Source organism: Peromyscus maniculatus, chromosome 11, assembly GCF_049852395.1.
Source record: "Peromyscus maniculatus bairdii isolate BWxNUB_F1_BW_parent chromosome 11, HU_Pman_BW_mat_3.1, whole genome shotgun sequence".
In the NCBI taxonomy this organism is placed as follows: Eukaryota; Metazoa; Chordata; class Mammalia; order Rodentia; family Cricetidae; genus Peromyscus; species Peromyscus maniculatus.
This window is the reverse complement of record NC_134862.1, coordinates 20,253,307-20,280,890: the sequence shown is the minus strand read 5'-3', so window position 1 is coordinate 20,280,890 and position 27,584 is coordinate 20,253,307. Positions and strand designations below refer to the sequence as shown.

The 27,584-nt window shown below is 37.6% G+C and overlaps 1 protein-coding gene across 6 annotated transcripts in view; it reads left to right on the top strand.

The window, feature by feature from the left end:
- Pign (phosphatidylinositol glycan anchor biosynthesis class N) overlaps nucleotides 1–27,584 on the top strand; it is a 143,058-nt gene that overhangs the window by 92,058 nt on the left and 23,416 nt on the right. For all 6 annotated transcript variants that reach the window (XM_042257934.2, XM_006995017.4, XM_042257936.2 and 3 more), the window contains 7 exons: nucleotides 1,550–1,652; nucleotides 3,413–3,499; nucleotides 6,869–6,924; nucleotides 7,369–7,444; nucleotides 10,558–10,631; nucleotides 13,064–13,106; nucleotides 14,968–15,020. In XM_042257934.2, coding sequence (XP_042113868.1) covers nucleotides 1,550–1,652; nucleotides 3,413–3,499; nucleotides 6,869–6,924; nucleotides 7,369–7,444; nucleotides 10,558–10,631; nucleotides 13,064–13,106; nucleotides 14,968–15,020 — 492 coding nt within the window. The remainder of the gene's footprint in view (nucleotides 1–1,549; nucleotides 1,653–3,412; nucleotides 3,500–6,868; nucleotides 6,925–7,368; nucleotides 7,445–10,557; nucleotides 10,632–13,063; nucleotides 13,107–14,967; nucleotides 15,021–27,584) is intronic.

Sequence of the window (27,584 nt, the reverse complement as noted above, 5' to 3'; positions counted from 1 at the left end):
CAAATACAATTTAATAGGCTATAAATGACTGCTTTGTACTTTTTTCTGTACATTTTGCTAGTAATATTTTCTCATATATATAGTCTATGCTCATATCTTAGGACATCCTGTATCCTACACACTGGGTGACTATATATATTTCCTCAAATCTAGATGTTTCTGCCCAGTCTTCAGTATTTTTGTTTTATCCTTGTGGTAGAGTTGAAAGCATTTTGTTTCTTTTGTATTTTCATATCTGGGAAATAGTATCATAGGGCCCAGAGTTTAGTGGTAAAAGGTGAAGCAAGGTTACATTATGTCTTTTTGTTTTGTAGCTTCCAGTCAAGCTAGTTATTCTTTCAGAACCACTTCTTGTGAGCTAGACCTGCGTAGTAGCCACTCTGCTCCTAAAGTAGGAGCTGTATAAACGTGTTTGTGTGATCAAAGCAGAGTGGTAAGTGCTGCAGTAGAGTATTTGGGGATCGTGGAAGTGCAGCATTTACCCCAAGCTAGAGTAGAAGCAGTTTGGAAAAGGCTTGGCACTGTTACCTTGAGTATTTCTTTTTGTGTGTGTGTGCACTGTCCTCCATCTTACAGAGATACAGGTACATTCGTAATCATTGTCCTGTGAACATGCAAGACCTTTATTGCCGCCTTCTGTAAACATCTTTAAAATAAGACTCATAGTGCACATGTCTGATATTCTTAGATTGTGGTTTATGAATGTTTTTTATATTTTGATACATAGCATTAGATGGTATTCCACTATAGAGGGTGTTTCTATAAACAGAGTATGAGAGTCTGTTTCAATGTACTCTTGTCAACACTATGTTTTTATGTTGACAAACATAAGTAAATATGGCACCTCATTTTTATTTTTATTTCCCTCTCTGTTATTTATATAGCCAGACATATTTTCATGCATTTTATTGACGCTTTTATTTTCTCATTAGGGGTTTGTATTCTTGTATCAAACTTAGGAAGTTTGCAATATTTGTCTTGCTCTTATACATATATTAGTGATTGTACCTCCAAATTATCTTTTTACCTTTGTCTTAGCATTTTCTTTCTTTTATGAATAGCTGCTACCTTCTTTAGGAATGTTTTTTTTTAATATTTCCACTATTTTAAACATGTAATTATCTGAAGATTTAATGAAAAGAAGATACTGTTGAAGTTGAAATTTAAATGTATCTTTCTTTACTATCCTTGTCTGGAAAACTTAAAAGATTTCGAGTATTACTGCAATTATTTTTTAAGGTTTATTTCATTTTTATTTTATGTATATGACTGTTTTGCCTTCATGTATATGCACTGTGTGTGTACCCAGTGCCTACAGAGACCAAAAGAGGGTAACAGATCCTTTGGAACTGGCACTACAGACTATTGTAAGCCACCATGTGGGTGCTGGGAACCAAACCTGGATTCTCTTTAAGAGCAACCATTGCTCTTAACTGCTGAGCTATCTCTCCAGCCCCATCACAGTCATGTTAAGAATGATTTCTAGTTTTGATTTTCAGCGTTCTCTGTTAATGTTTTCATCTCTGTGCTCACACTTCCCATCTCTTAGGTATGAAGCTCTCTTTCCATTAGTGTTGTCCTGCTTGATGTTTGTCTGGATACACATAGAACAAGAGACCCTGCAGCAGCCTGGTGTTTCCAGTAAACAGAAGGTAGCTGTCCAAACCATTGCCACTTTGTTTTCAAATATTCTGTGTGCTACAAGAATGTTACAGTGTTATTTCATCAAAAATTCTTTCTGCCTAGAATTTTAGCATTTAAAAAACTTAGCAAAATTTACTTGGTATTAATAATTAAGGTAAACATAAGGGAAATTTTCATTTATAACAAAACACAATTGAACAGTTTTGTATGACATGTATGTGTTGGGTTTTCCCTAGAAAATTATTAAAAACCAGATTTTAAAAAATACCAATGTAAGGTGAACAACACATGTCAGTGGATAAAAGTGCTTGGCAACTGGCTACCACACTTGATGATCTGAGGTCAAATGGCAAAAAGAGACAGCTGAGGCCTCCACATGCATGCCGTGGCATGTGCACTGCGTACTTGTCTTCCCAGCACATGCCCATGCATACACCTGGTTTCATCTACAGTTTCCCTCTGACAGTTCACTTGATCATAAGCTGATGTTTAAGTAGCTATTGTTGTTTCTCTAGCTATCCTAATCCAAGGTGCTCACTCTGTCATCTCAGTGACTGTGGCCTGACTATATCTTTGACAGTTTGCACACTGTGCTATGCTTAGAACTGGACAAAAGCCAACCACTTTTAAAGGATGTCATCATCTGAGGAGTTAGAAAGTTATGTGATGTCTCTCATCTGTTTTAGAATGAAGGTAATTCTGAGAAGGTCAGGTAAAGAAAGACTGAGTGCTTTTGAGCACCACTGCTCTTACCCAGCTCCAGCTGCCTCCCAAGAGGCATTGCTCATTCAGAATAGCAACTTTCCAGTATAGAAGTAGCCGTATTGGTGTGCATCTGTGAGAACCAGTGTGAATAGATCAGTGTAAAGAATCAAGAATTATTCTTGATAGTATTTCAGGAGAGGGAAACATTGCTTTAAAATTCTACTTTTAACTAAAAGCAAGGCTTTTTGTTTCTGATTTTTTGTTTATTTGTTTTCAGAAAAGAATGTCAAAGCATGCCAGGTATTTAGGGTATTTAGGGTATGGCAATGGAAAGAGTTCTCCTTTCAACTCTCTTTTGGCTTCTTTTCGGGGTTGGGGACCTAAACAAGAGTGTCTCCACATTATTTAATGGAGTAACTTTCCCTTTTATCAAAGATGGGAGTATTTTGCCTTTATAAGGAAAATATAATGTATCTGCAAAATAGAATTAGCAGAACAAGTAAGGGAATACATGTTTACTTTGTGCCATCTTTTTAATATTATATAACTGATTTAAGAAGACAAGAAAACTGATAAATGAGGTCTCTGAATAGCATTTTGAAAGTGGAATATTTATATAGGGCAGGAAAAAGATCAACTCTTACTTTAATGATGTGATAATACCACAACTCCATGTAGCATCTTATTATCATATTTTGCTTTCCAGTGGATTGTATTAAGATGTAATTTTTAAAAAAGATTTATTTATTTATTATGTATACAGTGTTCTGTTTGCATGTATCCCTGCAGGCCAGAAGAGGGAGCCAGATCTCATTATAGATGGTTGTGAGCCAGCATGTGGGTGCTGGGAGTTGAACTCAGGACCTCTGGAAGAACAGTCAGTGTTCTTAACCTCTGAGCTATCTCTGTATTAAGATGTAATTAAGCTATTTTTTTGTTGTAGGTTTTTTTTGTATTTGTTTTTTTTTTATGTAGGCACAGTATAAATTCTTAGCCATTGTTAATTTGTAAGTCTGTAAGCTAAATACTATAGCGTATTAATGTATTTCTTCCTATCCCCCAGCTCAGCAGCATTCAGTTCACGTATAACACTGATATAACTCAGTTTCGACTGCTCAATCTGGATGACATCCGTAGGGCCTTTTTCCTTGTATCCTTTGTTGGGACTTATAAGATCTGACCACCCCATTTTAATAGAATAAGATGATATAGAAGGTGTTTCTGCTTGTTACTTAATAGTGATATTTTATTAGGGGCCAGTTTACTTTTCTCAGCTCGAGTTGTCTCACATATATAGTTCTCGTCAAATTTTAGAAAGGGCAGATGCTAGGCATTTAGGTCAGGGATTGAGTGCTTGCTGAATATGCACCAGTCCTTGAGTTCAACTCCTAATAGTGCAACAAATAAGTACTTGTTTAACTATAGAAAAATGATGTTGCAAATGTGTGTGTTCCTACCATTCAGTGTCTTAGCGGTTAAGATTTTTGTCACATATGCACATATTCCTTAAAAATAAAATGTTAAAGTTAAAGCTAAATTCTCCTTTCAACTCTCAACTCCTGTTTAATTTCTCCTGCCCTAGAAGAAACCATTATGAGTTTGTATTGTGTTTGCTTTACCTGAGTCTTGTTAGGTCAACACCCATCTCACTGGTGGGCTTTGGATCCCATCAAAGGCAATATCATGGAAATCCTGAGCATTGCAAGTTTGAAACATGGCATGGTGAAACCTCAGTTCAGGAAGACCTACTAGTCAGCTACAAGAAATTCATAGGGAGTTACTCCTTTGAAAAATTACCTAAATTTTCAGCTTTACTGAGGTAAAATTAATAAAAATTATAAACATCAAAGTGTGTATCTTGATGCTTTGCCTTATACAGCAAAATGATTGACACATCCTGTTCTACTCAGCTGCCATTTGCATTTCCCCCTTTTCCTTCCTCCTTCACATTCTTCTTCCCATCCTTCCTCTTTCCCTCCCTCTTCTTGTGAGAATAAGATCTTCTGTCTTAGCAGGCTTTAACACAATACATTTTCTATATTACCATACTGAATCTTAGCTGTCCAGACCTTACTTCTCATAGATAACTGAAAGTTTTGTTCTTTGATCAAATCTTCTTTGCCCATCTTCCTAGTCCTTCCAACTACCATGCTACTGTTTTCTATGGCTGCTTGTTCTCCTTTTCTTCCTTTGTCTGATCTTGAACCATACGTTTTCCAAGTCTCCCTCTATAGCCTCCTCCAAGTGTCTAATGAGTGACAGCTTCTTCTCTAGTACTGGCAGACACCTCTGACATCCACTTTTCCAGCTCTGACCTCTCCTGACCTTGAGAGCCCTCGGCCCATCATTTTCCTGGGAATCACCAGATACCTGTGTGAACTGAGTCACAACTGGTGGTGCTGTTATCCAAAGTAGCTCCCTAGACAGCCTCCTGCCTCTGACACAGACTATTGAGTCAGATCCCTGGACAGCCTCCTGCCTCTGACAGTCTACTGAGTCAGATCCCTAGGTAGCCTCCTGCCTTTGTCTTCCTATGCTTGTGTCTCACAAATCACATGGATTTTCATTATGCCGCTTACCTAAACTGTTTGCTTCCCACATTATTTCCCCCAAAATTTAAAGTTCAAGTTTTTATTAACATGTTACTAGTCTATAGTCTTTCCTTCATTTTTCCCGTGTCTTCCAATGAGCCATTAGCTCTTACCACACCGATCTACTGTTTCATGATGTAGTTTTCCCATTATGTCTACCAGCATATTTAAATCACTTTAAGACTATTTACATTTATGTTCTTAGTACCTACCTCTGTTTAAGACAGGTGCTAAACAGTAACTGTCAGTTATTTAGATATTGAGTTCAGGAAATGGCTGCTTGGATACCTTACAGCTGTTCACCTACTGGGATGCGGCCTTTTCACTAGAAGTTGTCATGATTTTCCTGTAGGGTCTTTGTACCCGGTCTCTGTGTGTATGTGGGATGATAAAAGATCTCATTTAAACAAGGGCTTTCATTAAGTCAGGCATCATTTTGAGTACTTTATTAGCAGTAAGTCCTGGACACCAACAGGGTTGATAACCTAAACAAATCAAAGTTCAAGAAATGGAGCCAGCAAGATGGTTCTGCAGGTAAAAGCACTCACTGTGTGTGTGTGTGTGTGTGTGTGTGTGTGTGTGTGTGTGTGTGTGTGCGCGCGTGCGTGCGTGCTGGTTAGTTTATGTCAACTTGGCACAAACTAGAGTCACATAGAAAGAGGGAACCCACTTGAGGTATTGCCTCCATCAGATTGGCCTGTGTGCAAGCCTGTCAGACATTGATTGATGTGGCAGGGCCTAGTCCACTGTGGGTGGTGCAGCCCTTGGGCTGGTGGTCCTGATGTATAAGGAATGCAGGCTGTCAAGCAATGGTTAGCAAGTCAGTAAGCAGCATTTCTCTATGGTCTCTGCTTCAGTTCCTGCCTCCTACAACGATGTACCATGATCTGAATTTGCAAACCAAATAAATCCTTTCATCCTCAAGTTGCTTTTGTCCAGTGTTTATCACAGCAATAGAAATGGCTAATACACCATGTAATCCTGATGACCTGAGTTTAGTTCTCAGAACCCACTGTGGAGAGAGAGAATCAACTCTCCAAAGTTGTCCTTTAATTTTCGTACATGCACGCACATGCGCCTGTGCTCGCTGCTCGCGCTCGCACATGCACACCACACACACACACACACACACACACACACACACACACACACACAAACACACAAATAATAACAATAATGATAATATTAAAAAATAGTTCAGTAAGGTTTAAAAATGTTCAGCATTCTCTATTAAGTTATTCTAAAGTATATTTTGTTTCTTTTTGAGCTTTTTGCAAAGCCTATTAGGAGTTTCACATGTCAAGGGCCCATGATAAGTATATGTTAAAGAAAACAAAACTGTCTTGTAGCTAAAAATGTCTGATGTTCTGGGTCTGCATCCTTTTGAAAAGCCATAAGCAACAACTATAGACAGTTCGTCCTGTTGATGCTTGAGAAGAGGAAAGTAGCTTTCTCAAGAGTCACCAGCATTTCCACACACCTAATGGTTTTCAGGGCATTGCTTCAGATTTCAGGTCTTTGTAATGTGTTCACCAGGAATGCACTCAACCATCCTTTCAAACAATTCATGATGATTACACAGCTAAAAAGAAAGTTGCTTTTGTTGTAAAATTGCCTTTTATTTTCTCAAATGAAAAAGAGAGTACCAAACAACAGGTAGGGAAGCTATGGCTGAAGGAGAGAGGAAAATGGGCTTGAACTCATGTCCTCCCTCTGTTCCAGGGAAAGCCCTCTGTTAGATGATTTGACTCAAACTCATCAAGAAAATGCCTGATTTGGATGTAGAGTTGGAATGGAAATCTTTCATTTGTAAACCAAGATTAGTCACTACTTGTAAGATTATCTTGAATAAACAAGAATAAATAATTTGTAAAGAAATAAATTTTATGAATTCTGACTTGTTTAGGCATTTCCTTAACTGTATTTAGGTTTTCTTTTTAGTGACTGCATTTTTTGGAACTGGAAATATAGCTTCTATTAACAGGTAATCTTTTACATTTATTTAGGGGTGTGTGTGTGTGTGTGTGTGTGAGAGAGAGAGAGAGAGAGAGAGAGAGAGAGAGAGAGAGAGAGAGAGAGAGAGAGAGAGCGAGCAAAAGAGTATCAGATATCCTGGAACTGGAGTGACACTGTTCTGAGCCACCTGATGACTTGGGTCCTTTAGAAGAGCAGCAACTGCTCTTAACTACTGAACCACCTCTCCAGTCACTTGAGCTTGTTTTTATATTCAATAATAGAGTATATTGGAGTATAATATGGTAATATAGGGGATTAGCATTCAGATCTGTTTTGTTTATTCTAGTGTGACTCAATTTTAGCAAGAGTTGATTACAGAGAACTACTGAGCATCCTTTTTTTTAACAGAATATTCTTTTAAAGTCAACGTATAAATACTAAAATCTTTACTCTTTCCTTTATCATTGTGTAGCTTTGACCTTGCCTCTGTGTATTGCTTTCTGACTGTGTTTAGTCCTTTCATGATGGGAGCTCTCATGATGTGGAAGGTTAGTTTTCTGATTTTAATACTTGCATTAAATGAATGGTTTAAGGATTTATTTTTATTTTTATTTTTTAAATTACACTCATGATATTCATTAATTACACTCATGATATTAACCACATTTGTGGTATTCATAGACTACATTCACAGTATGTATGTATGTTATATATATATATATATATACATATATATATATATATAAATTTTAAATGTTGAATGTCATTTATTGAAGGAAGGAGGAGGTTTTAAATATAGGCTTACAACACAATGGGAGAACCCCCAGAGGGCAGAAGTTCGATACTGATGTTTTACAATCTTGCATCTAAGCTGTTAACTCCCATTATTCAGGATACACAGACAAGGAACTTCCCTTTAGTATTTAGGAGGGTGGAATCTGGCAGGGAATTAACATAGGGAGGATATCAAGGTCAAGGTCTGCAAGCAAGGCAACAGTTACCCAAAACGGGGGCCAGGGCCCTGCAGGTTCCTTTTTTATTAAAAAATGAGTTTCTGACTTGGGTTGCGTGGGACGACAGCAGGTCATCTTACCTGTCATGGAGACGCCTGCCCAGGCCACACAGGTGCTCTCGCTTAGGTTGGTGAGTGCCCCCCAGGCATTACCCATCTCTGAATACTAATTATCATACCGGCTCAATCGTGTGTGAGCTGCATGGTTAATTGCTGCCAAAGATCTCCAAGTGGCGCTGGGCTTGCTGGCTCAGTTGCCTTAGCCTACTGGCTATGGGTGAGATAGGACCTCTGTGGGTCTTTTCTGTGTGGACACAGACTGCAAGCCCAGTGCCACTTCAGTTTAAGGATTTTGATATTAAGGTTGTGCATCATGTTGCATTAAGATTGTAAAGTCATTGTAGCAGAGGTACCCTTCCACACTTGGTGCTGATGGAGGGAACCCTGTAACCCCACTTCCAGATATCTATCTTTGCTGTATTCTGAAGACTTTTTGACTATAAAAGAATAAAGATTCTTTTAGCCCAAGAAAATCCTATCAGAGGTAGAGACTGTAGGGGAGCTATGATCAAAACTACAGTGTTGCTAAAGATTATGAAGCTCCCTGACCCCACTGGTCTCCAACCACAGGACAACCATTGTGTTCTCATTTTTCCCATGTACCTAGAATTGGTCAATCCTTTCAACAACTGTGTCATTGAGTACTCTGTTTATCTGATGGGTCAGGTACTAGCTTAGTGCTGACAGTATGAAACTAGTTATATGTTCAGGTTTCTAGAGATAAAGATTCTGGTAGAATATAGTTCATCTTCTTTATGGCAATAGTATTAGTTGATTTTCTGTTGCTGTAATAAAGTCCCCTGATAAAAAGCAAGTTAGGGAAGAAAGGGTTTGTTTTGGCTTACAACTCCAGGGGGACACAGTCTGTCCTGGCAAGGATGGCACAGAAGCAGAAGGCCAGCCTTGCAGTTGGGAAGCAGAGAGATCCCATTTCATCTGCACACAGGAAAAAGGGAGAACAGAAAGTAGAGCCAGACTATAAACTCTCACAGCCTGCCCCCAGTGATGTACTTCTTTCTATAGGAACTTGATTGCCTGAAGGTTCATAACCTTCCAAATAGTACTACCAGCTGGGAACCAAATGTTCAGATATATGAGTCTGTGGGGGAACACTTCTCATTTAAACCCTTGTAGTTGTTATACTTATTTGTTTCCTTTACTAAAGTTTCTCTTATAATGCTCAGCACATCTTATGTTGTCAGTATGTATTTATTTAAATATTCAGATACATAAATAATAACTGTTGAAAGTGTATATTCTCTTAGTAAGAGTTTTTGTATTGCACCAGTTACACTGATTTTTTTTTTTTACTACACTAATAGAAATGGTAAAAAGACATTGGACATTTTCTTATATCCCAGTCTCTATTCTCTATTGAATTGTTTTAAAATATATTAGAGTTTCTTTAATTGTCATTCACATTTTAATGATGGTTATTCTTTGTTTAGTCTAAAGGCTATGATACTAATTAAACATAAAAAATCAAATTACATCAGTAAATCTTTAATTTCTGTCAATTTAGTAAGCTGTAGCAGCATAATGCACTTGACAACTAGTGTCGACTGATGAGTACTGTGGTGACCACCCTCCTGAACTCTGTTTTATTCATATGTTCTTCTGTGGAGAAGAACCTTATATAGTCTTGAACATCATTTCTTTTCCATATGCTACCCCTAACTTATAAAGTATAAATTTAATGTTTTGGGAGATATGGGAAAAATATGAGAGGGAACTAGGAAGTATATATGATTGTATTTCATTGTTTGCATGTATGAAGTTCTCAAAGAATGAAAAAAATTAAAAATTTGATTACTGGAAATTAATACTCCATATATATTAATAATATTGGCTCTAGATCAATGGTTCTCAGCCTGTGGGTTGCAATCCCTTTGGGGGTTGCATATCAGATATCCTGCACATCAGATATTTCATTATGATTCATAACAGCAAAATTATAGTTATGAAGTAGAAGTGAAATAATTTTGTGCTTGAGGGTCACCATAACATGAAAGGGGCACAGCACTAGGAAGGGTGAGAGCCACTGCTCTAGATAATGAACTTTTCAACTACTAAACATTCTTATGTTTTCTGTTTCTGTTTTCAAATGTACTACATTGAGTATAAGTTTATAATCATAAGCAAAATAGCATTTTTAAACTCAGAAGAGCAACAATAAAATATCTGAGTCATGTTCGTGGTGCTGTAGTATCTAGAAATAAGATAAGTCCATTGATCTATATCACATCAGCAGGCTCCATAACTGACTTGCTTTAGGCATTCTACTTCATATGCTCTTGGAAGCATGAACATTGTCATGAATCAGTAGAATGTGTCAAATAGGGCAAAATTTGTAGACGATTTCAATTTGGAATACATGTTGATGTTATTCCTTGTATATTATTGTTATTTTTTAAATCAGTTTTCACTGTCCCATGTGACAGTTTCATGCTTGATCTTTGTTTCCTCTCAACTGGTATATATAAAATATTTGATTGATGGAAAGTCATTGTGTAAGCATAAATAGTATTTGTTTCAAACCTGTTTCAGGTGTTTGTTACCAGTGACATCATTTGTTGTTCTTTGAAACAGATTTTAATTCCTTTTGTTCTTGTGATGTGTGCTTTTGAAGCAGTTCAGATAACTACACAGCTGTCATCAAAAGGGTAAGATGAATGCTTAAGAAGTCCTGGGTTTCCCTCATTTATCATAAATGAGAGAGCATTTGAAGATATTTCATGTGATTGTTATTAAAAGTTTATAACACAAATTGCTTATTTTAGAATACAGAAGTTTTCTACTTTTAGATTTCAGTTGTCATTAGAGGAAATTGGCTAGGGACTTTAGCAAACAAATATGCTTTCTCTGTTATAAAACATTAGAATCTTACTCAAGCTACTAAAGATTCTCTCTAGAAAAACATAAATTTTAAATGCTGTGGTTAATTATTCGTCTATTATAGGTATAATAACACTTACAAAAAGTGAAGGGCTATTGTTATAATTTCTTTTGTCTTATTTCTTAAAAATGTATTAAACATATTTGCTAGCACTATTTCATTTTATATGAGTTGACATTAACTTTTCTGTATATCAATAATTTGCAAAAATAGACATTGGCAAATGAGTAAGATTCTGAGTTTTGAGATATTTCTTGAGCAGTCAGTCTTCAGCATTCAAGATTCTGAAAGAAAGTTGTTAACCAAGTATTTGCTTTTTTTAACCCATAAAATTACCTCATCAGCACAGAGTCTCTGAAAAACACTTATAAATAGCACTTTTATAAGTGAATCAAGCTGGCACAGTCAATGCTAAAATGATGAATAGTATTAACATAAATTTGCATGTTTTCTTGATGAGCTTAAGCTAGAACTTGGGTTAGCATTCTAGTATGTATATACCATAATTTTTTTTTTTAAGATTTCCTTCTAGTGTTTAGAAATAGTGAAAATCTTATTTCTAGTTCAAAGAAAATAATCTTTCAGGATATTTACATGAATTTAATAGTGAAAACATATACTCCTTATCAGTATCATACAGTTGACAGTTGCTTAGATGCAATAAAAATAGTAAATAATACAACATGTGCTTTCCTGCATCTCTGCTAGAAGACACATTTTTCAGAAGGAATTTTAATTAAGCCTTGTATAAGAAGAACGGGGCAATAGAATAAAAACAGAAAGCTCACTGACATGTGTGACTATAGACATATATTTGTGTGCCTGTGTGTGGTAATTCTGCCTTGAGACTAATGCAGTGAAATCCCAAACACAGACAGAGACCTGAGGCAGAGGTAGCAATATCAGAGGCTTTAAAAAAAAATCTTCTCATTTGACCCTTAAGCCCTTGAAAGGCATTGACATTTCCCCTGTGTATCAGAAGCTCCAAATGTTTAATCCATTGACTCAGTGATTCCATTTTCCTATTCACAGGTAGATTTGAGTCTTCTTTTTTACCTAACCCTTCATGGAAGCCAGGCTAAGGCTTCCCTCATTGCTTATTTGCTTCTTAACTCCTGTTTATGTCTTGCCCTTCTGTCTGTCTTCACAGAGACATTTTGTTTCTGTTGCTAAAATCTTAAAATTTTTAAAACTCTGGGGCATAAAGGGAGCTTTGTTTACATTCTGGTTGTTTATTATACCACACTGCCAAGGCTTAAGTTGAACACAGCACACCCATGTGATGGTTCTACCTGCATTTCTTCTTACCAACTCCTTAAAATACGTATTAGATAAAGTGAGGTAGAAAAGTCATACTAATATTATTTTATTTTACATGACTTAGGACTTTTCTAATTGTCATTTTGTAGCCAGAAGTTTACCTGTGTTCCGCCTGGGCTATAGCTGCTCTGACCCAAGTAAACACACAGAGGCTTATATTAATTAAAACTGCTCGGTCATTAGCTCAGGCTTTCTCCTGACTAGCTCATACACTTAAACTCAGCCCATTTATGTTAATCTATATGTCGCCACATTTTCTGTGGCTTTACTTGTGTGCCATTACATGCTGCTCCCTGGTGTCTACTGACAAGCCTTTCTCTTCCCAGAATTCTCCTTGTCTTCTTATCCCACCTATACTTTCTACCTGGCTACTGGCCAATCAGCATTTTATTTATCAACCAATCAGAGCAACACATTCACAGCATACAGAGCAACATCACTTGTAGACGAATTTCTATGGCTGTGGGACTGACGGATGAGACAGATTTGTCCCGACTGCTGGCCAGCTGGGACATAGGAAAACTTCAGCTACAGTCACCCATCATCATTTACTTGTCTTAATCCTCGTTCTATAACTTAGCTCCTCATAAAGCCTTGTACATTTTGGGTAGATGCCAAAAGGACATGTGGATGTGAAGGTTACCTGACAAGTGATGGACTAAGAATGCTTTGGGCTGTGAGCAGTAAAGCTAGGAGTAAACATGCTTTCTGTTGTGGGGAGTCTACTTGGTGCCTTCTGCAGCCGAGCTTCCCACCCCTCCATTCTTATGTCTTGCCTTATCTTCCTGAGTTACCTCAGGGTATTGTTCACAATTAGGTTCTAATTTATTTGAAAGCTGTATTATTACATTGTATGTAATTTTTTCCTTTATTTTTCAGGCTTTTCCTCATTGTTCTTGTCATATCAGACATCATGGCTTTGGTAAGGCACTTACTTACATGGGTATAAGTCAGATCGAAAAACTAAGTTCTGTGTCCTTTCAGTTGGGAGAAATATGAATACATTTCTGTACATGAAATCTATATACAGAGTTCTAAGTGATAGCAGTTTACACAGATACACTACTTTTTATATTACTAATAACAGAAACTTTTTAAGCTGTCAAATTTTTTTCTTATTACTTGATTTATTCAGGCTGTCATTTTATACTTGGTCTTTCAGGCCATTCTCTTCATTTGTGTTTGAAATGAACTTTTCATAGTTTAATAGAAGAAGCCAGTTCCAGATTTAGATAATGCATCACTCATTTAAATATTGATTTTTAGTCCTCTCAGATTAAGAAAGAGAAAAAAGGAGTGAGTGAAGGAATGAAATACAGCTTTATCAATTGGGAAATGTTATCAGTTAATAGCTATAATCAATGAATTATAAATAAAATAATCTCCTTGTATACAATGTATTAACAAAAAGAATGAATTTGTTTTGAGTATTTGAGGAGTTGCAATACCTACTCTCAGATTTGATAATTCTCTAGAAGGCATCATTGAACTGCTGAATCCTGTTATAGTCTTAGTTCTGGTTTATGACAGTGAGAACATACAAGTAAGTCAGCCAAAGGAGTTTCTGTGTCGAGTAGAATGAAGAGTTCTCCTGTTCCTTCCAGTGGAGTGAGGACAGCGTTTTCCCTCAGCAGTGTGACAATACACATGGAACTTTGCCAGCCTAGGCTTTCCTTTCCTTGGGTTTTGGTCAACACAGCACACTTGACTGATCATCAATCTCCAGTCCTTTCAAGAGTAGAAATCAGACCATGTGGCCCAAAGATCTCAGCATAAGTCATATTTTTAGATTGGTAACCAGTGCCCCAGGCAGAATGCTTCATTAGCCATTCCAAGGCCTGGAAATCAGCTCCCAGTAGCTGAGAGCCCTGCCTCTTTTAAGGTATGATTAATACCTGACTATAGATCTACTAAGTAATTTCTCAAATCTGATTGCTGGCCACTTGATTTAAATGAGAGCATTTTTGTGTTTTGTTCAACTAAATATCTAGTATATTTCTCAAATTGATCACATATTGTGTTAGAACAAAATCAACATTCACAAAATGACAATTAGGCAAGAATAGACGAGAATTGGACGATTATGGTTGATTTTGTATGAAGAATCGGGTCACTCAGTTTAAGTTGCCAAACTGTTTTTATCCAGTTTTATTGACTGACATAATTTTACATCCCTTCTTCCTTGTCTTCCTTAAACCATTATCACTTTGAACCTACTAAACTTCGTCTGCGTTCTTGATATTTAACAAGCTATTCCATTTGCCCAGAAACAACTTCCTCATCTGTCTCTCTGATTTTGTCTTTATCTAATTCCTGCTTTTCACTTAGATTTCACATTCCTCTGTTTCTATATCTCTCAATACACATGCATACACATGCATTTACACACCTAATAATTCAAACCATCACTAGATGATGCATCTTGTAAGGAAATTATCTCTAGACCCTGGCAATGACTTGTTAATTCATAGTAGACAGTATCAGGGGAATGTTTGTACATCAGTTGAATCTTGGGCATTTTTAATATTTTTATTTGAGTTGGGTGGTTTTATTTCTTATTCATAAACATCACCTTGTATTGATTTTATTTAATCTTAATTCCATTTGTAGCATTTGGACCATTGTTTATTTTAATGTAAGCAGAAGTTACAGTTAAGGGCATATTCTTGTGGATTCTGGGTAGAAAATGATGTGTCAAATATTCACCCATAAAACAACTTTGTTTCTAGATTGAAACTAAGTAGTTTTTGTTTTTAATAGAGTCATTGTATTATCTTTTACAGCATTTTTTCTTCTTGATCAAGGATTCTGGGAGCTGGCTTGATATTGGAACCAGGTATTGTACATAGTCACATTGACTTCTTAAAAGTGTCTTGGTATGGGTGGCGATAGGACTTCAGGCAAATACAAGAAGTAACATAGATTTTAAGACTTTGAGATGAGACACCATTTTCTAATTCTTGGTATGAACACGCTGGCATGTATTCTCATGGGATACTGTGGGAGAGGAGGATGGATGTTTAGTCTGGAGAGAACTGGGGCAGCAGGAAGATATAAGAGGGACTCATGAATATGGAGTCTCAAAGTAACTTCAATGTCCTTGTGTGTTCTTATAATCTCACAACCGCATCTTGGAAAATAAGGCTCTTCAGACTGACTGTGAATTTTATGTGTTGGTTTAAATTTCATGCCATCCCTATCTGCCTTTTAGAAGCTTTAGGAGACACTGTGACGCACTGTCATTTAAAGCATAATCTGAGCAAGTCAGTTTCCTCTCTTTACTGTAAATCTGTTATCACTTGCAGTAATCTGGTAAAATTCTTTTTTCTAAGAAGGCAAAGTTGATCCTCCCATCTTTTTCTCCTAAATGGACAGAATATGTTTTTATAAGCCAGTTCTATTTTATTTTGTTAATATTCAGTTACACTTTGAGCTTCTGGGAATTTGTGTGGGTTTATGTAAGACTGTGCATTAGACATTTCTCTCAAAGCTCCCAGCTGGACCTGCCTGCCTTTCTGGGTACATTGGCTATCCTCAGACCTGGGATCTGATATGAATCTACATAAATCTGACCTGATGACTGGTTTTTAATGCACACATGAGCAACACTAATTGAACTTAGTGGGTCATAAAAAGGAAATGGATTTGAATTTAGGAGAGAGGTAAGGGAGAAGGGAAGAATAGAAGGAGGGAAATGTGGATATATATGATTGTATTTCATTATATGCAAACATGGATAAAGTAAAAAAGCCTGACAGAGTGACATGTGCCTATAATCCCAGTGATGGGGAGGCAGAGCTGGAAGATCCCTGGGACTTGCTGGGCAACTAATCTTATGGAATCCATGAGTTCCAGGTTCAGTGTAAGAGCCTATCTCAAAATATACAGTGGAGAACATCCAACACTAGCCTCTGGCATCTGCACATACTCACACATATGTGCACACATACCCACATGTACATGAACATATGCACATGCATACCACATATACAGAGACACAGTCACACACACACACACACACACACACACACACACACACACACACACACACAGAGGTATTTATCTAAGAGAAAGAAAAATATGCACAGAATGATTTGTATAGGAATTTTTATAGCAGCTTCATTCATAACAAACTATGTTTCTGTGCACATGAATGGATAATTAGATTTGGCTGCAATTAAACAGTAGACAGCTACTTGCCAGTGAAAACAAATGAATGATAAATTGACCCAGCCTTATAGACAGATCGTAGAACTGCAGTGAATAAAATTAACCAGTTATGCAGGGGTATATAACCCTAATCAATAGTTGTGGAGGTCTGATGAATGTGGGGTTAATACAGAAGAGCATGTGGGAACTTCTGTAGGGATGAAAATGTTGCAGATGTCCTGACAATGATGGTGGTCATACGGTGTACAAATTGTCAAATCTCAGCTAATTGGGCACTTAAAATAGTTATATTTTCTCACATGGAACTTTTATCTCAAACTCAATTGATAAAGAATAATGGAACTAAGATATCTATCTGAAATTGAAATGAACATGACATAATATAAGTTAAATCCTCTTCTCTCCTAGCAGGGTCTTAAATTCTTTTTAATTGATGTTCCATAAACAGAAGCGTGAAGATACTAATTCGTGCTAGGGAGATCACTACCTTCTAGAAGATATACAGAGAGAATTAGAATTGCTGTTTTGAGAAGTGAGAAAGAAGGATTGAGATCTTTACTGTTGACTGTTTTTCTCATTCTGTTTCCTGGTATTCCATTTCCTGGTGGAAATGGAAAGGAGAGTGCTTAGATGGCAATAGAGTCAAGAAGCAGAAATCTGTGTCTGGGTCACTCTTTGAAGCTTAATTAGAAAGGGAGAAAACGTGCAGCATTTGCATGGGGATGCCTTACACATATTAGGGAGTGTGAGAAATATTATAGTTAGAAGGAGTGAGCATCCCTGAGTTCATCCAGTCCAATTATACCCTGTCAGAGTAAGTTTCTGAAGGCAAGTTGAGGAGTCCAAGTGGAGTGCTGAGAAATGCCCATAGCTCAGAGTAGGGTTGTACATTGCACTTCACACCCCATCTACCCAAAGTTGGTCATTTGGAGTATGGATTCTTACAGGCAGTATAATGATTGTTCAGAAGCCAGGAGTCTATCTAGCACAGACCAAGTGAAAATAACAAAGCACTCATACTTGAGTAGAAAGTCTAGGATGTCAGTCAGAGGATTGCACTGAGTCACACTTCACTAAAATAGATTAAACTTACACTGTGCTCTGTTATTTGCAGTGTCTCCAAACAGGTTATGTCATGTACTTTTCATCCCAACACAGAGAAGTAGGTGTTAACTTTTACCCAGCAGATGAATTTCCTGCCTGCATCTGACACTGCTACCCTGGGGAGATTGCAATTGGCTCATGTTACAGGGCCCATAAGTAGTTGAGCTTGGTTTTCTCACTGTCCCCTCTCTGTCTGGACTTAAAGAGGATTTTCCAGAAATTGTGTTTTATAACAAAATAAGCATATTTTACAAAACCAAACAAACAAAAATGGGAGTCTTGAGCTAGCTTTGGTGGCCGTCCCAACTACTGAGGACCCTGTGGTGTGAAAATTGCAACTCTGGCACCAGTTTCCAGTAAAACTGCATTAGAACTGAGTGAATGGGGCCTGCAGATGCTAGCTCAGTGTTGACATACTTGTAGCATGCATAGGACTTGGTTCATGCCCCAGAGGTTTTTAGGAAAAGGTGACTTTATGTCCAATGGTGTTTGTAATTTACAGAGGGACCATTCACTGTGAAATTTTGAGTTATATAAATTAGGGGTTTAAATGGGAAAGAATAGCATACCTGGATCATAGAGTGATGCTGGTTTTGGTTTGGAGGACCCTCTGTACTGATTTCCTTAATGACTATATTAAATGATCTTTCCATGAACAGTATATAGAAAAAACTTTTCCCTCACCTCCTCACTAATTTTTTTGTTTCCTCGATGAAAACTGTTCTGATGAGGATAGATAGAATCTCACTGTGGTTTTGCATTTCCTAGTGGCCATTGTTACCGAACAGTCACCGCAGATTGTTCTTTTGAGCTGCCTTTGCAGTTCTCGTGCCCGCATTCGGATTGCATTACTTGTTCTCTCCGTGTTGATTGTTGATTTCTTTTTGTGTTCTGGATAATACTCTATTGACAGAAAAGCTGGTGAGGATTTTCTCCCACTCTGTAGGCTTTTTCTTTATTCTCGTCTTTCCTTTGCTTTGCAGAAGCTTTTGAATTGGCTGCAAGCCCATTTGTTGATTTTTGTGTATTATTTCCTGAGCTCTGTAGTCCTTCTCTATTCCTAAAGCCAGAAGTGTTTTCCATTGGTAGTATCAGAGTTCCAGGTCTTGCATTAAAGTCTTTGGCCCATTTGGAGTTAACTTTTGTCCAGAATAAGAGAGAGAGATTTAATTTCAGTCTTCTGCATGATGTTATCTGGTTCCATTTGTTTAAAGACTGTCAGTTGAAACATGGTCCAAGAATGGAGTTGTGAGAGGGGACTGAGTGCTTTTGAGAAAACTCCCAAGAGAAGAAGACAACAGTCTTGTAATCTCGGTTTCTATAAAAAAACAAACAAACAAACAAACAAAAACAGCATTGAGCTGGATGGTGGTGGTACACGCCTTAATCCCAACACTCAGGAGGCAGAGGCAGGCAAATTTCTGTGAGTTGGAGGCCAGACTGGTCTACAAGAGAATTCCAGAACCAGAGCTGTTTGGGCTGGGAAAACAAAAACAAACAAAAGAACCTGTTGTTTTTGCTTTTTGGGGGGCCCTGCCACCCAGTTCCCAAATAAATAACACATGGCAGCTTATTCTTTCCATGGCTGGCTGTGTAGCTGGGTGGCTGGCCCCAGGTGTTGCCCTCATTCTCTGGCTCCTAGCTCTCTCCTCCCAGTTTTCTCCTATATAAACTCTGCCTGCCAGCCCCACCTATCCTTTCTCCTGCCTTGCTATTGGCCATTCAGTTCTTTATTAGACCATCAGGTGTTTTACACAGGCACAGTAACACAGCTTTACAGAGTTAAACAAATACAGCATAAAGAAAAGTAACACACCTTAAAATAATATTCTTCTACAAAAACCCACAGAATTATTCTTGGAATATGTTTTTGTGCCCTTTCCAGGTGTCAGGAATAGGACTTAGTTTACATTATTCCTTACAACTAGCTATTGTCATTTGTTTATATGCATGCATGATAAAACATGTTTTTGCCATGTGCAACTTGTCCTTGTGATTATATACAAGTTAAACTCATGAGAACTGTACTCATGCGATAAATTGTCTAATGCTCTGAATAAAGTTGGCTTTAAAGTATGAGATTTTAATCTCCCTCATCTTTAGGAGAACTGTGTCCAACTGCCAACTAGAGTTGTAAAAGGCTGTCTTTTCTCTAATGTGTGTTTTTAGCATCTATTAAGAATTAGAAATCTAAAATTATATGGGCCTATTTCTGGATCTGCTATTCCATTCCATTAGTCTGTTTTTATGCAAATGTCATGCTTAGAAAAACACAACTATAGCTTTGTTGTATGGTGAAGTTCAATACTCGTATGTTCCTCCTTTTTATATTTTCAGAACTTTTCACTGTGTATAAGTGAAACTCGGTGTTCATTGAACACCAGCTCTCCATATTCCTCTCTCCCAGGAGCTGGCCAACACTATTCTGCTTATTTCTCTGAATTTGAAAGCTCTGGTTCCCTCATAATGAACTTTTTTTTTATTTCTTTGTTGGACATTGTATATCTTCTTAGGCAAAAGTGTCTATTCAAGTCATTCTTCCTTTTTGAAAATGGGTTATATTGTTGAATTGTTGGACTTTCTGTATTTTGGATATTAACCTCTTATTGGATATATGATTTGCAAAATTTCCTCTTAGTCTATGGTTCCTGCATCACTCTGTTGATTATGTAGGTTTTCACTCTCTCATGGGATGGCCTCAAACTCATGAGCCTCCTTGCCTTATCCACAGGGTCTGGCTTGATAAAGTTCAATTCATTTATTTTCACTTTTGCTCTCCTTGTTTGCTTGATACTTTTTTTTTTAAAGGGCCCTTGCAAAACTTGTGTTTCTCATCTCTGGTGATGCTTTTCTTGGCACTTGTGTGGGACTTCCAACCTGGTTCCTTGCATTTTTTTAAAACTTGCCATTATGGGAATATAGTTTTCATCCAAACAAAACATAGAGAAAAAGGAGAATGCAGAGGCATGAACCAGAGACCACAAAGGAAGCAGAATAGGACCTGGCACACATGGCTGGAAAGACTGTGTGGGTCCTGGTTTTAGCACTCTTAAGTGGGTTAAATTCACATTAACATATTACATAATTAGTAGCATGCATGGCTAAGTACCTTCTGGTGGATCCTTTTAAAGTGGGAGCAGTACTGTACTCATGGTGACATATGTTTAGGCTTGCTTGGGCCAGGCTTCATAGTGCTTGTTGTCCTTGATCATCATTACATCTCTGGCTACACACCTAACAATCCAAAGTAGATGGCTCCAAAGATTGTCATTCCTCACCATCTCATGGGCTAAGTGAGGTGCTTTCTCTAATAAGATACCACAGAACACAGTTTTGTTTATCCAAGCTGAAACATTGGGCTAATATACAGAATTTTTTCACATGTTCAGCAGGTCTCTGCTGTTGAAATATCTTCTGTTCTATTTGCCTGTTTGTTATTATTAACCTTTCCTTTTGAAAGAAAGGTGACCTCATTGCCATGCCCCCACCCCCACCTCAGATATCTGCTGCTCACCTATAGGCTATGCCAGTCAGAAGAACAGGTGCAGGCCACACCAGCCAGAAAGACAGACTACACTAGCCAGAATAGATAGGCGAACCCAGGCCGAGACTCCCTGCTGGAGCAGAGACCACACCAACCTCCAGAACTTCAGATACAGGAAATAGAATCTGAAGCATCACCAACAGAGTAGGAAAGATGGATGACAGAATCTCAGGCAATGAAGATACAGTAGAACAAATAGATAACATTATTCAAAGAAAAAGTTAAGTGTAAAATGTTCCTGACACAAAACATCCAGGAAATCTGGGACACTATGAAAAGACCAAACCTAGGAATGATAGGAATAGAAGAAGGAGAAAAATCCTAGTTCAAAGGCCCAGAAATTACTTTTAACAAAATCATACAAGTAAAATTTCCTTACTTAAAGGAGGGTATGCCTATAAAGTAGAAGAAACATGTAGAATACAAAATAGATTGGACCAGAAAAGAAAGTCCCCTTGCCATATAATCAAAACACTAAAAATACAGAACAAATGATATTAAAAGCTGCAAGGGGAAAAGGCCAAGTAACATATAAAGGAAAACTTATTAGAATTATCCCTGACCTCTCAACAGAGACTTTAAAAGCCAGAAGAGTCTGGACAGATGGGCTGCAGACTCTAAGAGGCCACAGATGCCAGTGCAGACTATTTTTCCAGCACAACTATCAATCACAATAAATGAAGATAACAAGATAGTCCCTGACAAAGTCAAATTGAAACTATCCACAAGTCCATCCCTACAGAAGGTATTATAATGCCAACCAAAGGAGGTAAACTACACCCATGAAAATAGGAAATAAATAATCTCACACTTGCAAAACCAAAAGAAGGGGAACACACACACACACACACACACACACACACACACACACACACACCATCACGCCACTTCTAATAACAAAATAACAGGAATTAACAATCATTGATCATTAAGATCTCTCAGTATCAATGGACTCAATTCCCCAATAAAAACAACACAGGTTAACAGAATGGATGTGAAAACAGGCCCCATCCTTCTGCTGCATACAACAGACACACCTCAACATCAAAGATAGACATTACTTCAGAGTAAAAGTTTGGAAAAAGATTTTCTAATCAAACAGACTTAAGAAGCAAGCTGGTGTAGCTATCATAATATCTGACAAAATAGACTTCAAACCAAAATTAGTCAAATAGATGGAAAAGGACACTATATACTCACCTGGAAAAGAAATCCACCAAGATGACTTTTAATTTTTAGTATCTATGCTCCAAACACAAGGACACCCATATTTGTAAAAGAAATATTACTAAAGTTTAAATTACATATCGAACCTCACACATTAATAGTGGAAGACTTCAATACCCCACTCTCACCAATAGACAGTTCATCCAGACAAAAACTAAACAGAGCAAAAGTGGAGCTAACATGTTATGAGCCAAGTGGACCTTACGGATATCTACAGAACATTTCACCCAAACACAAAAGAATATACCTCCTTCTTAGCACTTTCTGGAACTTTCTCCAAAACTGACAACATACTTGGATACAGATCAGTCTTAATAGATGCAAGGAAATTGAAACAGCCCCCTATATCCTATCAGACAACCATGGATGATAGTTGGATTTCAGCTAAACATAAAGTGTACAAACTCATAGAAATGGAATAACTGTCTACTAGATAACTACGGGGTCAACGCAGAAATAAAGATATTAAATACTTCCTAGATTTCAATGAAAATGAATGCACAGCATACCCAAAATTATGGGACACAATGAAAGCTGTGCTATGAGGAAAGTTCATAGCACTAAGTGCCTACATAAAGAAATTGGAGAAATCTCATACTAGCAACATAAGAGCACATCTGAAAGCTCTAAAACAAAAAGAAACAAACACACCAAAGAAGAGTAGGTGGGAAGAAATAATCAAACTGAGGGCTGAAATCACTAAAATAGAAACAGAGAAGAATACAAAGAATCGATGAACCAAAGAGTTTGTTCTTTGAGAAAATCAACAAGATATACAAACTCTTATTCATGACACAACCAGCACTAAACATTGCATATCCATAAATCAAGCACTACAGAAAGTACTAGAAGGAAAACTTTAACCCAAGGAAGTTAGCTGCAACCACCAAAACACAGGTAATAATCTCACACCAGCAAATCCCAAAGAAGAGAAACACACACACTACCACCAAAAAATGACAGGAATTAACAATCACTGATCATTAATATCCCTTATTATCAATTGACTCAATTCGCCTATAAAAAGACACAGGCTAACAGAATGGATACAAAAACAGGATCCATCCTTTTGCTTCATACAAGAAACACACCTCAACATCAAAGACAGATACTACCTCAGAGTAAAGGGTTGGGAAAAAAACTTGACAATCAAATGGACCTAAAAAACAAGCTGGTATAGCTATCCTAATATCTAACAAAATAGACTTCAAACTAAAATCAATCAAAAGAGATGAAGAAGGGCATTTCATTTTCATCACAGAAAAAAATCCATCAAGATAACATCTCAATTCTGACCATTTATGCCCCAAATACAAGGGCACCTACATTTGTAAAAGAAACATTACTAAGCTTAAATCACACATTAAACCCCACACACTAATAGTGGGAGACTTCCAACACCCCTCTCACAACACTGGACAGGTCTGCCAGACAGAAATTTAACAGAGAAATAAGGCAACTAACATGTTATGACTCAAAAGGACCTAAAAGACTTCTATAGAACATTTCATCCAAACAGGAAATAATATACATTCTTTTCAACATCCCATAGAACCTTCTCCAAAATTGATCACATACTAGGTAACAAAAACAAATTTCAACAGATTAATTAGAATAACCCCCAGTATCTTATCAGACCACCATGGTTTAAAGTTAGAATTCAACAATACAAAATGCAGAAAGCCTACAAACTCATGGAAACTGAACCACGATCAACTAAATCACCACTGGATCAAGGAAGAAATGAAGAAAGAAGTTAAAGACTTCCTAGAATTCAACAATAGTGAATGCACAACATACCCAAACTTATGGAACACTATGAAAGCAGTATTAAGAGGAAAGTTCATAGCACTAAGTACCTACATAAAGAAGTTGCAGAAATCTCACACTAGTGACTTAACAGTAGACTTGAAAGCTCTAGAACAAAAAGAAGCAAATTCACCCAGGAGGAGTAGATGAGAGGAAATAATCAAACCGAGGGCTGAAATCAATAAAATAGAAACAAAGAGAACAACACAAAGAATCAATGAAACAAAGAGTTGGTTCTTTGAGAAAGTTAACAAGATAGACAAACCCTTATCCAAACTAACCAAAAAACAGAGAGAATATCCAAATTAACAAAATCAGAAATGAAGAGGAGGACATAATAATAGACACTGAAGAAACCCAGAGAATCATTAGGTCATATTTGAAAACCTGTACTGGGAGGGGGGGCTGGAGAGATGGCTCAATGGTTAAAGAGCACTGGTTGCTCTTCCAGAGGTCCTGAGTTCAATTTCCAGCAACCACATGGAGGCTCACAACCATCTGTAATGAGATCTGGCACACAGGCAGAACACTGTATATATAATAAATAAATAAAGCTTTTTGAAAAAAGAAAACCTGAACTCCACAAAATTGGAAAATTTTTTTAAAATGCACAATTTTTTTGGATAGGTACCTCATACCAAAATTAAACCAAAACCAGATAAACAATTTAGATAGACCTCTAACCACTAAGGAAATAGAAACAGTCATCAAAAGTCTCCCAACCAAAAATGCTCAGGGCCAGATGGTTTCAGTGCAGAATTCTACTAGATTTTCAAAGAAGTGCTAATACCAATACTCCTAAAACTGTTCTGGACAATAGAAACAGAAGGAACATTATAAAACTCTTTTTACAAGTCTACAGTTACCCTGATACTCAAACCACATAAAGATGCAACAAAGAAAGATAATTACAGACCAATCTCCCTCATGAACACTGATGCAAAAAATTCTCAATAAAACCTAGCAAACCAAATCCAAGAAAACATCAAAAAAATCATCCACCTTGATCAAGTAGGCTTCATCTCAGACATTCAGGGATGGTTCAACATATGAAAATCTGTTAATGTAATACACCATATAAACAAACTGAAAGAAAAAAACCCACATGATCATCTCATTAGATGCTGAAAAAGCCTTTGACAAAATCCAACACCCCTTCATGATAAAGGTCTTGGGGAGATCAGGGATACAAGGAACATACCTAAACATAAGGGAGGCAATATACAGCAAACTAAATGGTGAGAAACTCAAAGCAATTCCACTAAAATCAGGAACAAGACAGGGCTGTGCATTCTCTCCATACCTATTCAATATAGTACTTGAAGTCCTAGCTAGAGCAATAAGACAACAGAAGGAAACTAAGGGGATACAAATTGGAAAGGAAGAAGTCATACTTTCACTATTTGCAGATGATATGATAGTATATATAATGACCCCCAAAATTCTACCAGAGAACAGCTGATAAACACCTTCAGTAATGTGGCAAGATACAAGATTAACTAAAAAAAAAATCAGTAGTGCACCTATATTCATATGATAAATGGGCTGAGGAAGATGTTAGAGAAACATTACCTTTTACAGTAGTCACAAATAACATAAAGTATCTTGGGGTAACTCTAACCAAACAAATAAAAGATCTGTATGATAAGACTTTAAGTCTCTGAAGAAAGAAATTGAAGAAGATATGAGAAAAAGAAAAGGTCCCCCATGTTCTTGGATAGGGTAGGATCAACATAGCAAAAATGGCCATCTTACCAAAAGCAATCTACAGATTCAATGCATTCCCCACCAAAATCCCAATGCAATTCTTTACAGACCTTGAACATTTCTCAACTTCATATGGAAAAACAACCGAGGATAGCCAAAACAATCCTATACAATAAAGAAACTTCTGAGGGCATCACCATCCCTGACGTCAGGCTCTATTATAGAGCTATAATAATAAAAACAGCTTGGTATTGGCATAAAAACAGACATGTTGATCAATGGAATCAAATCAATTACCTTGACATTAATCCTCACACCTACAAACACAGGATTTTTGACAAGCCAAAATTAAACAACAAATGCCAACAAATGGTGCTGGCATAACTGAATATTTGTATGTAGAAAAATGCAAATAGATCCATATTTATCGTCATATACATAACTCAGATCTAAATGGATCAAAGCCTTCAATATAAATCCAGTTACACTGAACCTCATAGAAGAGAAAGTGGGAAGTAGCCTTGACAGCTTACATTGGAGAGGATGTGGAGTAAGGGGAATACTTCTTCACTGCTGGTAGGAATGTAACATTGTACAGCCACTCTGGAAATCAGTATGGCAGTATCTCAGAAAATTGGGAATCAATCTACCTTAAGACCTAGCAATACCACTCCTGGGCATATACACAAAAGATGCTCAACTACACCACAATAACATTTGCTCAGCTATGTTCATAGCAGCATTTTTCATAACAGCGAAAACCTGGAAACAACCTAGATGCTCTTCAACTGAAGAATGGATAAAGAAAATGTGGTACATTTTCACAATGGAGTATTATGCAGTGGTAATAAACAATGTCATCATGAAATTTGTAGGCAAATGGATGGAACTAGAAGAATTCATCCTGAGTGAGTTAACCCAGATCCAGAAAGACACAGTATGTACTCACTCATAAGTGACTATTAGACACAAAGGATAACCAGGCTACAATCCATAACCCCAGAGAAGCTAGGTAAAGACAATGACACTAAGAGGGACTCACATGGATTGCCCCAGAAAGGGGAATCTAAGATCTCCTGGGTAAACTGTGTAGGGGGATGGGAGGGGTGAGAACATGGGGGAGAGATGGGGAGGGAGAGCAATGAAAGAGATATCTTGACACTGTACCATTAAGGGGATGGGAAGAAATCTGCAGATAGGGAAAAAACCCCAGGAACTCACAAGATTGTCCTCATCTAAAGACTCAAAGCAGTGGTGGAGAAGGTACTTGAACTAGCCTTCCCCTGCACTTGGATTGATGTCTACCCTAATTGTCATCATAGAACCTATATCCAGTGACTGAAGCAGATGCAGAGACCCACTGCCAAGCACTTGGCTAAGATCCTTGAGTTCAATTGAAGAGAGGGAGGAAGGATTATAAGAGCGGGGGTCAGAATCATGATGGGAAAAACCACAGAGATAACTGACCCAAGGTAGCGAAAGCTCATGGACTCTGGACTGACAGCTGGGGAGCCTGTATGGGACTGAATTAGGCCCTATGAATGTGGGTGGAAGTTGCATGGCTTGATGTGTTTGTGGGTCCCCTGGCAATGGGACCAGGACTTATCCCGGGTACATGAACTGGCTTTTTGGAGCCCATTCCCTATGGTGGGATGCCTTGTTCAGCCTTGATGCAAGGAGGAGTGGCTAGGTCCGGCCCTAACTTGGTATGCTAGCCTGTGTTGACTACCCAAGGGAGGCCTTACCCTCTATGAGGAGGGGATGGGGGTAGGATGGGGGTAGGTGGGGGGGGCAAGAGAGGGGGAGGCAGGTTGAACTGGGGCTGGTATATAAAAGGAA